This window comes from Rhamphochromis longiceps, linkage group LG12, assembly GCF_057381845.1.
Source record: "Rhamphochromis longiceps isolate RC_006_pf linkage group LG12, R_longiceps_female_GT1.1, whole genome shotgun sequence".
Lineage (NCBI taxonomy): Eukaryota > Metazoa > Chordata > Actinopteri > Cichliformes > Cichlidae > Rhamphochromis > Rhamphochromis longiceps.
In genome coordinates, this window is record NC_140568.1 from 36,574,397 (window position 1) to 36,590,042 (window position 15,646).

Consider the following 15,646-nt stretch of genomic DNA (forward strand, 5'->3'; position numbering starts at 1 on the left):
GGGATAAAATCATGGAGGTATCTGCAGTACCACAAATTGGCAAGGATGGAAATATATAGAAATATATAGAAATGTATACAACGAACACTGTAAGACAAAAAACTGGAATAGTCAGTCAAACTCTCTTCATTTTGCTTTCTCTATCTAAGTGTTTAAAAAGAGCGAGTGGGATGAGTGTAAGTACAAAACATCCTTTAAAAAATACCTATTATTATTGTTGAAAAAAGCATGGATGAAGAAGGATATACGCATAGATGGACGTCAGATTTATGTGGATCACGACTACCCGGCAGAAATCATCCAAAAAATACCTATTATGTGTGAATGTTTGTATTTTATGGTTAGTATACAACAATAATGCCTTAACAGCTGTTGCAACCATCAGACACCAGAGACAAGGTTTGCATAATTGTATCTTATTTTAAAGACAATGTAGATTATTGTACATTATTATTTTTAATTGTATGATTTTTTATGAAAAATTACCTTTCTATAAAATACAAGTGTGTATGATCGTATTTTTCAGAACTCTTATCGTCTTAACTTTTACTTGTGAACATCTGTTAGTAGCACATGTACAAATTTCAATAAGGAGCATAGAAACATGGCATTTTTATCAAAATACAGTTTTCACTTCAGCATGATCTAGCAGACTGTGTGTATTTACTTGTATGTGTACAGTAGTTTGTGATGTGTTTTTGAGTCTGTGCATGTCCTTTGTTTCTGCAAGCTCATTCCCCCAGAGTCCCCTCTGTCCTCTCATTGACAACCTCACCAGCTTGGACACTCACTCTCTTTGTCTTCCACACAGACACAAGCACTATAGATCTGCTTATCTTCCCAGTGTTTTATAGTCAGTGTTGACAAAAAAGCACGAAAAGGAAAATTAGGCATCTTCTCTGAGGTTTGAAATTATCAGTAAATAGAATAACCTTTTGTCAATATTTAAAATTTTTGTTTGAGCATACTTCTATGTGTAAGAATAAATTAGTCAGTGTGAAGGGAGAGAGGTTAAAAGAGGTCTGTTTGTCACTGATATTTCTGCTTTTTGGCTCCATTCATGCATTTTCTTAAATACTTAACTCGGGGTCACGAAAGGAGCTGGTGGCTTTCCTACCCCTTTCTAGAGGTGGAGTACACCCTAGACAGGTCAGAGTCTATCCCAGGTCTAACAAAGAGAGACAGACAACCATAGGAAACCATAGTAGGCAGACGTTTTTGGGGTTTTTTGCAATGTCTTACATGCAATATAATTGGCCTCTTTATTTTTTTTTAAGAAATTATTTACATTTTACAGTTGATTTTTGGCAACCAACATCATTTCTTTGTAAAACTTTGTTTTATCTATTGAGAAATTAAGTAAATAGGTTTCTGCTCTGTGCAATCTTTAATCAGAAGTAATGGCAGCAGATGTCATATAGAACATAACAAATATAATATTCAAAATTGGGGGAAAAGTGAAATTACACCATAGCTCACTAATCTGCACTAAACCAAATGAGGTAACATTCAAGTCACAAAATTGTAATGTTGTTTCATAATCTGCAATTGCATACAACATTCTCTCTCTTTATTTAGTATCTTTGTCTCTTAATTACTCTTAACTACCCTCTACCAGTGCAACCAAACAGTCCTCTCTTTTCCTGTGGGCAACTCCAAGGGATTGTCCTGCTGTAGATTTTAAAATAGCACCCTATCCTGCTTTCTCTCTTTCTAACATTTCCCTTGACATTATAGGGTTTGATATCTGATGGCAACCCAGATCCGACAGCTGGTCAGTGGAGGCTAAAACATTTTAAAAAGACCCAGCGTGTGTCTGTGCGTGTGGATGCATGGTTGCATGTGTGCATCCAAGTGCACAGTGAGGTGTTGAAATTAAGACTGAATGGATGATGGACTGCCTGGCTGGAATGAAATAAACTCACTAAAATGCACAAAATTATATGCACCTTTACCCACAAACACACTCACACACATGGTTTTGGTGGGCTTTAAACCAAACTGACAGGGGGTTGTCTGCAACAGTGCGTTGCATCTATGTATGAGGTGCCGTAAGGGACATTATTACTGAAACGCTCTCACACACACTACTGAAACGCTCTCACACACACTACTGAAACGCTCTCACACACACTACTGAAACGCTCTCACACACACTACTGAAATTTTACCTCTCACACACACTACTGAAACGCTCTCACACACACTACTGAAATTTTACCTCTCACACACACTACTGAAACGCTCTCACACACACTACTGAAATGCTCTCACACACACTACTGAAACGCTCTCACACACACTACTGAAATTTTACCTCTCACACACACTACTGAAACGCTCTCACACACACTACTGAAATGCTCTCACACACACTACTGAAACGCTCTCACACACACAACTGAAACGCTCTCACACACACTACTGAAATTTTACCTCACACACACACAACTGAAACGCTCTCACACACACTACTGAAACGCTCTCACACACACTACTGAAATTTTACCTCTCACACACACTACTGAAACGCTCTCACACACACTACTGAAATTTTACCTCTCACACACACTACTGAAACGCTCTCACACACACTACTGAAACGCTCTCACACACACTACTGAAACGCTCTCACACACACTACTGAAACGCTCTCACACACACTACTGAAATTTTACCTCTCACACACACTACTGAAATGCTCTCACACACACTAGTGAAACGCTCTCACACACACTACTGAAAATCCAAGGCATTTCAGTTGAACAGGAAGGCATTTCAGTTAAACAGGAAGGCGTTTCAGTTGAACAGGAAGGCATTTCAGTTAAACAGGAAGGCGTTTCAGTTGAACAGGAAGGCATTTCAGTTAAACAGGAAGGCGTTTCAGTTGAACAGGAAGGCATTTCAGTTAAACAGGAAGGCGTTTCAGTTAAACAGGAAGGCATTTCAGTTGAACAGGAAGGAGTTTTAGATGAACAGGAAGTTGTGTCCAGACCAGGAAAGTGAAGGAAAAAGTGGTACACTTCAAACCACTACACAGATGTCTACTCAGCAACCTGCTAGTAGCCTAAGTGAAGCAGCCGCATTACTCAACAGTATATTATCCTCAGCAGAGACCATCAGAACTTTGTCAAATGCCACAGTCGTGGGGCAGCAACCTGTTGCAAGTACCAGTGTGGACGGACTGGATAGTCACTTAACATCCCTCTTTCCCTCACGTCAACGTAGCAGCTTGCCCATGCCAGCGACATCTACAGTCAGGAGAGAATGTGCACCTGCACCACGTTATCAAACTCGGCAATGCTTCGGCAGCTGGACATCAGGCACCAGAAGAAAAAGGTAGTTACAAAGTTTAATGAGTTTGTATTCACTTGCCTGAAATGGGGCCATATGTAATAGTCTGATATTTAATAATATACTGCAGGGCTCGCAAAATCGCTAGCCCGACGTCCTGGGGCTAGCGATTTTTCCAGGCTACCAAAATCTATCTCTGCCCTGCCCGTCGGGCAATCGTAGGAAGGAAAAATATATGTCTATGCTTTTGCATTCTTTTGGAAATGTAGCTGGGTAATTATGTCATTGGCATCGGTGAGCCACTGTCAATATGTGAAATATTGAAATCGCGTTTGAATTTGCGCTTGTTTTTTGCTTTCACTTTGCAATTATGTGTTATGCAACTGTGTATAGAGAGCGACAGTACTGATTGGTGAGTGATGATAATTTGCGCACCAATTCCTCTGACATCGTCTTATTAATCGTTAGCTTACTATGCAAACATGACAAGTGAAATCTCCCGCAGCTTAAACATGTGAGAGGTTGATCGCGCAGAGAATCGCTGAGCGTTATGTATGTATGTGTGTGTGTGTGTGTGTGTGTGTGTGTGTGTAAAAGCAGCAGGATTTATATTTTAGTTCTGCTGAGCCAAATAAGACAGGTCAGGGTGAAGAAGTGACAGCCAAAGAAAAACTTACCACAAAACGGAAAAGTTATGACAAATCAGACTATAAGGCAAAAAGAAAGTGCAGCTTTATGGTTTCATGGACAAAAGAATTTCTGTGGCAGCAATATGACGAGCTAAATAACCAGGGCTGCACATAAGTGGTCCGCAGGTGCGCATTCGCTGTCAAAATAAAAAAGATAAACAAGATAAGAAGTTGCAACGCGTGTTTGCGTACATAGGATTTTCTGGAGGAGGACAGACATTTGTTTAGAACTCTTAAAGATGTCGAAGAAGCTCCTTTAAGCAATTACTTTGGTTTTCCTCCACCTCCAAAGAAATGTCAGAAGGAGTCCGAACCACAAAAGAAGCACGTATTCTCGGAAAAGTATAAAAAAAAGTATATAAAATTAACCCTTATGTTTGCCTAACTACAACAATTTTGTCTATGAAAGCATTCTGTGTAGGGGTTTGGATAGTGTTCTGCTGTCTGCATCTCAGTATTATTAGTTATCACTTGCTGTTGTTTATGGTATCTAATATTTATATTTCAGAGCTATGGCCCAGCAGCATGACCATTTCAACAAAGATGTTATACTACTTCCAACTCCATCATGGGGAGTAGTGTGCAAACAAGGTTCAAAATTATGGTTACACAAACATGGGCACATCCTCAGTGCTTTTGAATTCCAGAAGACCTGGGACAACCAAACTGTCGTGAAACACCTCAAGGAAAGCTTTGGTGAACGCCTTCCAGAGGATGTCAGGTAAAATACTATTGTTTATTGTTACTGTGTGTATTCATGTAATGACTTGTACTTAAAGATAATATACCAAAGTAAAGAAGTTTAAAATATCATTCATCATTATAAAAACATATGACTATACCAGTAGAATTTAAGTCATAAAAGCATACACACAAACAGAACAATATATAATAAAATATTTAACTAATACTTAAAATATTTAACTAATTAGCAATTGCTGTTGTCCCTATTTATTTTTTGTAGCCTCGAGTTTCTAATGGCTTGTGGCAATAAGCTGGTGTCTCCAAAGCTCCAAGTTGGTCAGGAGCTGAATGGGATGCTGATCCTAAAGGTTTTTAAAACCAAAGCCCTCTATGTAAGGCCATCAAGGACACTTTTAGTAAGTTACTAAAAGAATGAAAAGTAATCATGATTTGGGAAAAAACATGTCAACAATTGGGCTTCTAACAAAATAGAATATATTTATTTAAAACAAGTGTTTGGGAGCAATCAATATGGATATTTCTTATTTTAATCTTTTTAAGATAAGCTATAATTACTTGCTTTTGATATATGTTTTTGGTCTTTTTCTGTTGAAGAGTGAATCAGATGAAGACAAAGATCCTTCCCACATCAGCTCCAAATCAGCATTAAGCAGTTGTGCAACTGATAAGGACAGTGACAATGATTGTTTTGAAGTTGATAGTTCAAAAATCCAACAAGACATGAGCAGCCAAGTCACTACAAGGTTAAGAAGTCATGTTAAAGGTGATAACCCTGGCACTAGCAGTGATGAAGAAGATGATACTGGGACCAACTGTATTCGAAGGAGTGTTGGTAAAAGGCAACGAGCAAAGCAAGGAAGTGATGGGAACAGCATTTGTGATGAAGGCTACATGGCAAGAAGTGATGACAAACCTAGCACAAGCAGTCACAGCAGAGATTTCAATGCAAGAAGTGAAGACATCCCTGCCATGAGCGTTAATGATGAAGATTATTCTTCATATTTAACTCTCGTGGCATCGCTTTCTGGCGATTCTTCAGATGATGAGGATTTAAATCAAGCTATAATTGCGAGCTTGGAGAATCAGATGTGAGTAACAAACATACAGAATTTGAGTTTGAGACATAATTTGGGCTTTCCAGAATTGTCAAATCAATATAAACCTTTAAAGCTTTAACTCTCTATGATCAGTGTGACACATATTCTCAAATTCTGTAACATGACTACATGGCTGATATATTTTATTTTCTGTTTTATTTTCTTTTTTTAGTGCAGAAAAAGTCCCTGTTCAAGAGATACTGCTGGAACTATCAAGCAAAATTAGCACAAAACAGCAGTGCAAATTTAATATAAATCGCTCTGCTGTGTGGGAGGGAGCCTTGCGTGGTTTTCAAAGGCTATCTTATGATCCCAACTTGATGATCTGTGTGAAATTCTCAGATGATATGGGGAAAAATGAGGAAGGGGTTGATTTAGGTGGGCCAAGGAGGGAATTCTTGAGACTATTGATGGACACCATTGCCAGGTCAGCCATGTTTGAGGGGAAAGAAAACTGCAAGAACTTGGCTCTTGACAGTACTGGTAATTACCTATTTTTCTAAGATTAATAGTGGGAACTGTTTAACTGATATTTATTTTTACAGGCAACATTACTGACAATTTTGCTTTTCCTTTTATTCTGTTGCTTTGCAGCTCTCAGAGGGGACTGGTACTACATCTCTGGGAGAGCCATTGCAGTGAGCTTGGTACATGGTGGTCCACCACCTAACTTTCTGTCACCAACAGTATTTTCCCTTCTGGTTGGAAATTCAGCAAATCCAGCCCTGGAAGACATAGCTGACCTGGAACTCTTTGAAAAAGTCCGAAAGGTCTCTATATGTTTATTTTATAAATCTTATAGTGAATTGAAAATAGTTTGTGTTCCAGTTTTCTTTTGCAGGGAATGTTTATCCGGATCAGTCTGGCCATTGCTGAATGCCAAGTTTTTATATTTTGCTGCTATATTAAACTAAGATTCAGTAGATAAGGGTAGACGAAAGAGTATATTTTATCATTTTTTTAAGCACATTGTAAACATATTAAAAAAATATGTGTAGTCATTTGACTTCCAATGTACGCGCGGGCATATTGTGATTGTGTAGACCACTGGTGGCTGGGTTCCTTCTAATAGGTTATAAGACTACTGAGTAACTTCCATAACAAGCCCTTCCTCTGCTCTTTGTGATGCTAGATATCTCAAAGTACAACCCTTGAGGACCTTGAAAAGTCAAAAGAACCTCTGCTTGATTACTTGGCCAATGCAGGATGCCTGAGGCCTATGCGTTCACTAAGAGACAGGGATCTGCTGGTACATGATATTGTCATGTTTCAGGTCATCCACAGGGTTCAAGGTCCATTTCAAAGGTATTTTGGTATTCTGTGTTTTTCAGATTAATTAAAATGTGATAAAAATCTTACCTATTAATCAAAATGGCCAGTTAATAACCTAGTATAACTGATTGTGCCAAATTGATAATATACAATTAACTTAGAAGCATGAAATTGCAGAATTATTGAATAAAATTTCTTTGTGCTGTTTATCCAGATTTTGTGAAGGTCTGAAAACTCTTGGGGTTCTCGAGAAAATGAGGAGGCATCCAGACAGTTTTCGCCCGCTGTTCTGCTATGAGCCACATATGCTGACTGCTGACCAGGTGGATGATCTTTTCAACATTCATCTATCTCCAGAAGGAAGCAACAGAAGAGCTGCTGAGGAGACAGTTGTTACCTTCTGGAGAGACTATCTCCAAGATGCAGAAGGTAATTGTCACTTTAGTGCACAATAAATAGATGTAACGATTTATAGGTTAGCATTTCTGAAATCTTTATTTTAAATAACATACTCATATAACAATAACACCACATTACCCTCTTGGTTGTAGTAACATTTTTACATAGTTCTTTGAGACTATTGAAAGATGAAAAGCATGCTCTATAGTCATTGCAATAACAGTCATTAAGATTCTTGCTTTAGATTTGTACTCACTGACAATTTATGTTGGCCAAATGAAATAACCTTTTAACACTTTTTTCCTTCTCTGTTTTATGCAGAAGAAGAAGGACCTTCCAAATTACAGAAGATATTGGCCTTTGCAACTGGAGCAACTGCGGTGCCACCTATTGGCTTTTCCCCAGCACCCTCGATTGAGTTCATTCATAGAGGAGACGATGACTTCTCTTCTACACCAATTTTCCCTCTTGCCAACACGTGTGTTAACTGCATTAGGCTGCCACTGCATGTTTCATACCAGCTGTTCAAGGAGAAGTTTGATTTTGCATTAGGTAACACTTACGGCTTTGGCAGGGTATGAACACATTATGCTGGAGGAGTTTGCGTGTTTCTCTTTTGTATTGGTCTCTCTTTTGATTCAAAGTGAGTATTGAGTATTAACTTGTTAAGGTTTTAATATTTCCAAATTTACCTGCCTCAGTCAAATTGATGTTTTAAGACATCAATTTGACAAGAAGTGATTGTTCTTCAGGATTCATACCAATTGTTTAACAGCACGTCAGAAGTTAATTTAGATTGTTGAGTTTGAATATACAAAATTTGTGTCACTTTACTCATTTCATGTGTATGTCCATCGGTTTTTGATTTGGTTGTCTTTGTGTCTGTTTATTCTTCTGCCTGTGTCAGTTTCTGTTTGACAACAGAGCTGTCATTTTATCATTTTAAAGAAAATGGTTTCAATATGTTAGTTTCGATCACATATGTTTTCTGAAATGTTTTTTTTATATATCTTTTTTTTATTTTTTGCAAAATATTTTATTTAATGTAGAAGGTGTAAAAGTGAAGAAAACACATCTATTCCATGATTTCCATCATTTTCTAATGGATTCACTTGTTGAATTATGTTCATTGCAGTCTCATTTATGTTGATGTCAATAGCTGGAATATTGACATTATTGTTTGTTTGAAGTTCTGGTAATGGCCCTTCTTCATCAACGCCATAATAGTTATCAACATGAAAAATGTCATTTATAAACGACAGGATTCCCACATTGTTTGTGACACCTGTATGCCACAGCTGAAGAGGGGTCTGTCCTCCTTGTGTAGAGAGACCATGGTTGTTCCACTGATTGACAAATTCTGTTAATGCTCTTTCAATCCTTGGCAAATAAACATAATGCAGACAAAAAAGATGTAGCTCATTCAGTGAATCCAACATACCCTGTTCTTCCATAAAGTTAAAGATATTTATAAAGTGTCTTGATACAACTCTGTTGAGTTCTGCCCACAGTCTTTCAATTCTTTGGTTATGTACTGAAACACCTGTAATAACACTGCCTACTCCTCTTCTCTGTAACATAAAACGAGCAACCTGTATATTTTCCATACCATGATCACACCTGACCCTTAAGGGCAAACCAAAGTTTTGTATTCCTTCCAAAAATAATGACAAGACACTTGAGGCTCTGTTATTGGATAAGCAACGTAAGTATATGATAGTTCGGCTGAAGCCATCAACACAGCCATGCAGGACCAAGCGCCATCTAATCAATTTGTGGTTGCCGTCAAAATGCCTGTTGAGAGATCAGAAAGCATTACTACAGTTCCACATGTTTGTTCATATTATTTAGTAGTGAATTCCTGACCCTGTACTTAAACAAAAACTAGAGGTTTCATTTTGTACATTTACTTCAACAACAGCACACCTCTGTCTCTCACACACACACACACACACACGTGCACACACATACACACAGTGGCATAAAATGTCTTTTTCCACACTACGTTTACCTGGCACAATTGATGTTAGAGATTAAAATTGTGATGTAAAATAAAGGATTAAACAACTCAACAGTATATACATTAGACAACATCTAAATTTATGTACTATGAATCCCCCAAATATTTAACATACTTATATCAATTTCAGTTTTTTTGGTTATTGTTATTTTTTTATTATTATTATCTTATGCTGATCATATAGATTAACTTCAGTAATGTTTTGAATGAAGGACCATTAATTTTGATGTATTGTGTTAATACTTTTAAACACAAGGCCTGATCATTTGTTTCAAACCAGTGAACTTACCATAAGTGGTTGGGGGCCTGAACACTATAGATCCTTCGCCTTATCGCATGACGACGTCTAAATGCACGTCCAATAGGATCCACTTCCTGTAGACTTTGTCTGACCCTCCAACGTTGAACTCTTAAGCCACGAGATCTCAGACTTCCAAGAATGTATACTTCCCCTGCATTTGGAGTGTTCTGTAGGATATCCGTCACAAGGCCATTCAGTTCTTGATTTGAAATATCCACATAGCTTAATGGCTCAACTCCCAAAGTTTGTCTGTGTCTGTACAGGGTTCTTCGACTTATTCCAAAGCATGATGCAATTCTCTGCCATGTCATACCAATGGAAACAAAGTGAGAAATCTGTTCAGCAGATATAGTGTATCGTGGCCGACCTGGATGACCACTCAAGGTGGTTGGGGGTAACAATCTGTGGGTCACATAAGCAGATCTCTGTCTAGCATCATATTCATGTAGCAAGCTGCAAAAGCATCTATACAAGGATTGTAGTAGGTTGGTGGCAACCCTATTATTGGGATCATATCGAGATACAGCAGCAAGAAATTCTGATAGAGTTCGTGTATGATCATCTAGCTCTCTATAAAGCCGCTCTTGTCTGATATTGTCCGAATTTTCATTTTGGAGCGCCCCAATACATTGCAGAGCACAAGTAAAAAATCTTTCAACATCTTCTTCATTGGTTCTCACCTCAAAAAACAAAGAAAGTATGTAAAAAATGACAAGGATCTGATGTAATTTCATTGTAGATGAGGTACTGTCAGACACAGTCTTTCCAGATTATACGGGCAGCTAGCATAGCCAGGATGCCCCGACTTGTTGCAATAGGCTGCTACCCTACAACAATGTTTGGATAGTCACTGATGAAGGCAAAATATTTTTCAATTATACCTCTAACAGACTGTTGTCGACGTCACCGCGGTGTTAGCTGTGCATTAATGTGTTATTTGTTTTTCCTCACCTTCCTGTGCAGCTAAAATGCCTTCCTGTTCAATTGAAATCCTCTTGGTTTTCATTAGTGTGTGTGAGAGCGTTTCAGTAGTGTGTGTGAGAGCGTTTCAGTAGTGTGTGTGAGAGCGTTTCAGTAGTTTGTGTGAGAGCGTTTCAGTAGTGTGTGTGAGAGGTAAAATTTCAGTAGTGTGTGTGAGAGCGTTTCAGTAGTGTGTGTGAGAGCGTTTCAGTTGTGTGTGTGTGAGGTAAAATTTCAGTAGTGTGTGTGAGAGCGTTTCAGTTGTGTGTGTGAGAGCGTTTCAGTAGTGTGTGTGAGAGCATTTCAGTAGTGTGTGTGAGAGCGTTTCAGTAGTGTGTGTGAGAGGTAAAATTTCAGTAGTGTGTGTGAGAGCGTTTCAGTAGTGTGTGTGAGAGCGTTTCAGTAGTGTGTGTGAGAGCGTTTCAGTAGTGTGTGTGAGAGCGTTTCAGTAGTGTGTGTGAGAGGTAAAATTTCAGTAGTGTGTGTGAGAGCGTTTCAGTAGTGTGTGTGAGAGCATTTCAGTAGTGTGTGTGAGAGCGTTTCAGTAGTGTGTGTGAGAGCGTTTCAGTAGTGTGTGTGAGAGGTAAAATTTCAGTAGTGTGTGTGAGAGCGTTTCAGTAGTGTGTGTGAGAGCGTTTCAGTAGTGTGTGTGAGAGCATTTCAGTAGTGTGTGTGAGAGCGTTTCAGTAGTGTGTGTGAGAGCGTTTCAGTAGTGTGTGTGAGAGCATTTCAGTAGTGTGTGTGAGAGCGTTTCAGTAGTGTGTGTGAGAGCGTTTCAGTAGTGTGTGTGAGAGCGTTTCAGTAGTGTGTGTGAGAGCGTTTCAGTAGTGTGTGTGAGAGGTAAAATTTCAGTAGTGTGTGTGAGAGCGTTTCAGTAGTGTGTGTGAGAGCGTTTCAGTAGTGTGTGTGAGAGCATTTCAGTAGTGTGTGTGAGAGCGTTTCAGTAATAATGTCCCTTACGGCACCTCATATCTATGTGTCCAAACACTCACACACAAACAATGAAGGTGAAGGTGGTTGATGGTTATGACAGCGTGATATCGTCCTGTGGTTCCGCCTGGCATCGCCTCCCCTATGTTTGAGTCTTTGTCTGTCTTCCTTTAGCAAGAAACATATCTCTGACAGCTCTCTGTGTCTGTGTGTGGTTCTATCTGTCTGTCTATCTGTCTGTCTATCTGTCTGTCTATACCTACCTACAGTATCTCTTTCTTTTTGCATTAGTCTCATATCTCCCTATGTTTCTCTCTGTGTAAGAAATACACACACCTGCTGTCAGCCACTGGCTGTGCAGGTGCTGAGGGGAAATGCTGTAAGTGACAACTTCCTCTGAGCAAAAAGAGAAAAATTGTTCCTTCACCTTTTTTTTTCTTGTTCTCCTCCGGTTTCCATCCTTTCCATCCCACCTTGTATTCTTCCAGGGGATGTTGCCTCTCTTCTTGCCAGCGGTGCATGCCTATTGGTGTGTGTGTGTGTGTTTGTTCTCTATTGTCCTTTGAATTTCCCCTGATACCACCACTTTCCTGTAGCACACTTTGATAAGACAACCTGTCCTCCCTGCACTTACTACATGGTGTGCATCAGTGTGTGTGTGTGTGTGTGTGTGTGTGTGTGTGTGTGTGTGTGTGTGTGTGTGTGTGTGTGTGTGTGTGCTTATGCGGATTGTATATGTGATTTTTTTTTTTTTTTGCAGCTTTGAGGGTGACTTAAAGGGAAAGATTTTTTCTACAGCTACCTTCTGCTTCTCTTAAGGAGGACAGGCTAGCAAGGGGTCAGCAACAGGGTTGAATTACAGCAGAGCCACAAGGTACTGAACTCCTCTAACAAAAACAATGCAAGTTTTCGAGGGGAAGAATACAGTTCTCAGTAATCATCATGATCAAACACCACACTAACATTTAGTTTAGTTGTGATTTATATTCACTGATGAATATTTAAACATTTAATACATGAGTCACATACCTCGATTGAGGAATAAAATGCATCAGTTTCAAATCAGCTGCTGTGGTTCTACAGTGGCATATATTGGATGCAATGGCAAACTTAACTTTCAAATCTAACTTCCTAACTCAATCACAGTTGCTGTCTCTATGTTTTTATGTTTTATTTTTTAAAGCTGGGACTAAGCGATGTGTGTTACACCCTTGACAGTGTTTCTACTTCTATTGCAAGGCTACTGGAGGTTCCCCAAAATTGGTGTATTTGTATTTGCTTTCCCTCTTGGGTCAGTGTGCCAGATATCCTCTTTTCACTTTCAACAACCCATTGCCACACACAGACACACACTCATGCTACTGGGCAAAATAAATAATATAATATGAATGCATATATAACACAAACAGGTTCTCCAGGTGCTAAAGAATGAGGGATTAAGAGAATCAATGAGACTGCAAACAAGATTTTTATCTCAACTGACCATTCTAGAAGCTAAATTGCTTAATTGATAGCTAAATAGATAAACAGGGGGGGAAATGTCAATCATCTCCCCTAATCAGCTCTGAGACTCCAGATGTGCCAAACAAGTTACACACTAGTGTGAGTCCAGCAAGTGCGTCTCACAAGACACTGACTGCTGCCAAAAGAGTATCTTTATATCTGGGTTTATAGGCTAGTCCAGTCTATGTAACTGGCTACACGCAGATAGATGTTCGGCTCTATGAAGTATTTAAAGGGCTGTTTTATAAGAGATTGTGATTGTTTCTGTGTTTTTTGTCTAACATCTTTCCTCTGCTTATCAAATTTACTTTTCTATAGTACACTTAAAATATAATTCATTGGTTACATAAAAAACAATACGAAGTACTATTACCTATAAACTCTGTATACAGTATAAGAATGCTGTGGCTGGATAACTGAAAGGAATGGGGTGCCAGCACATTAACCAACCACCACTATAAGAACTGTGTCTTGCTAAGTGCAAGAAAATAACAGTTAGTTGAATAAATAAATGAATTAATTAAGTTGTATTATTACTTTTTTCTTTTTCGAGAATACACGACACCACAGCAGTTTGCTACTCAGTCATCTAATTAGATAAATATTACGATGGATTTTAATGAGCACTGTCAATGAAATTGTCAAATTATGTATTTCTCATACAAAATAACCAATAACCTTATTAAACCACAATGAAAGTAGTGAAATTATGCAATGGCTAGCTTTTCAAGGGTGTTACATCAAAGGAATAACAGTAAGTGATGGTTTGATGATTAATTACCCGCTGAAGAAAGTAATCCATCATTCTACATGTTACCTTACTTTCATGTTACTCCATAAAATGACCTGAAACACATTGTCACATAATTACCAGTTAACTACATAAATCTGAAGCTACAGTTCAATACACCAAAACATATTTCTATCACAATGACTACACGCATACGATCTATATTTTAGTGTTTACATGTGAACAAAAAGCCAACAACACAAAACGAAGATGAAAACCAGCCGATTTTGTGGCACAACCATCTCTAGGATTGTTTTCAGAGGTCAGAAGAGAATGGTGAGAAAGCTTCAAGCTAAGTTGGTAGCAATAACTCAGATGGCCATTTTTCTATCCTGGATAAGCAGAAGGGCTTCTCTGAACTTGTTCATCCTTGGAGAAGACCAGACCAGTTGCCATTTCTGTAAGATAAAAACAGGAAACTGAGGCTATAGTTTCCAAAGCCTTATCAAAATTGGACATTAAAAGATTTGGAAAATGGAAAAGGTGTCACAGATTAATACAGCAAAATAAAACCAGTACCGGTACCAAAAAAGAAGATTTATTCATAACACATGGGAAAAGACCCATGGAAACTGAGTTAACGATAAAAACAATTTTAAAATACTAACAATAAAACCCCTGAAAACTATACATCTCACACCCGAGCCTCAACTCTCGTGCCCCAGTACCACACAACTCACGGACCAGCCCATTGGTTAGGGACCGCTGATTTAAATGCAACAGACTACCTGTGAATTTCTGTTGACCATGTCCTTCCCTTTATGACCACAGTATATCCTTTTTAAACTGATGCATTGTCATGAACTTTGTGGAAAACACCATGTTACCCCAACATCTTGAATACAGTGGCCAAGATGGCCATTTTGCCTAATCATGTTTTACATATGGCTAGAGACTGGCAACATATGTAGTACCTCATAGGCAGAGGAGAAGACAACTTATATATAATGTTTGTCTGCTGTGGAGGTGAATTTTAATTCACATCTGCACCTTCAGACTTAAGATATGAAGGATCAGCCCTATGTTTTATCATCGGAGAAGGGGTCCCCTGAACTGAAAAGGTGAAAAGAGAATAGTGTTGGAATAAAATATCATCCTCTTACTCCTTATATCAAGCCTCATCACAGGTCAGGGCAGTAAAAACAAGAAAATGTGCAAAAAACAACTTATTTATTCCAAATATTACTGCAAATTAGGGGCAGGGATAGCTCAGTAGGTAAAGTGGTCGCCCCATGATCGGAAGGTCGGCGGTTCGAATCCACTTAACGGCTACCCTGAGGTACCCCTGAGCAAGGTACCGTCCCTACACACTGCTCCCCGGGCGCCTGCTTAGTGGGCTGCCCACTGCTTCACTGAGTGAATGGGTCAAATGCAGAGAAAAACAAGTAATTTCCCCATGGGGATCAATAAAGTATCCATTATTATTATTAAATATTTATTGTCATCAGATGAGATGGACATCTCTGGACAGCTGACAAGGAGGCAGCTAAACAAGAACAGCTCAGATACCCTCTGAGAAACAGTTTACATTCTCACATCAGGTGAGAGTTTATTTGCTAAGGGTCTGAGTCCAACAATATTAGATTAACTTCAAAGAAAGTTTTACTACCCAACAGCTAACAGAGGCTAACAGCAGCACCTGCTGACAGAAAAGTTCAGTTCAACAACTCACCTGAGTATCATTGT

The 15,646-nt window shown here is 38.8% G+C and overlaps 3 protein-coding genes across 3 annotated transcripts in view; 2 read left to right on the forward strand and 1 right to left on the reverse strand.

Moving 5' to 3' along the window:
- LOC146657803 (transmembrane protein 132C) overlaps positions 1-15,646 on the forward strand; it is a 296,469-nt gene that overhangs the window by 185,321 nt on the left and 95,502 nt on the right. The gene's annotated exons all lie outside the window — the stretch shown is intronic.
- Positions 2,957-8,040, forward strand: LOC146657806 (uncharacterized). Its single transcript, XM_085426133.1, has 9 exons — positions 2,957-3,339; positions 4,492-4,704; positions 4,948-5,083; positions 5,283-5,776; positions 5,958-6,268; positions 6,380-6,555; positions 6,918-7,090; positions 7,272-7,486; positions 7,778-8,040. Exons 1-9 carry the CDS (start codon positions 2,972-2,974, stop codon positions 8,035-8,037), a joined length of 2,346 nt encoding a protein of 781 aa, XP_085282259.1. The 5' UTR covers positions 2,957-2,971; the 3' UTR covers positions 8,038-8,040.
- Positions 8,492-10,605, reverse strand: LOC146657807 (uncharacterized). Its single transcript, XM_085426134.1, has 2 exons — positions 9,766-10,605; positions 8,492-9,250 (listed from the first exon to the last, which is right to left on the reverse strand). The coding sequence occupies exons 1-2, from the start codon at positions 10,509-10,511 to the stop codon at positions 8,497-8,499; spliced, it is 1,500 nt and encodes a 499-aa protein (XP_085282260.1). The 5' UTR covers positions 10,512-10,605; the 3' UTR covers positions 8,492-8,496.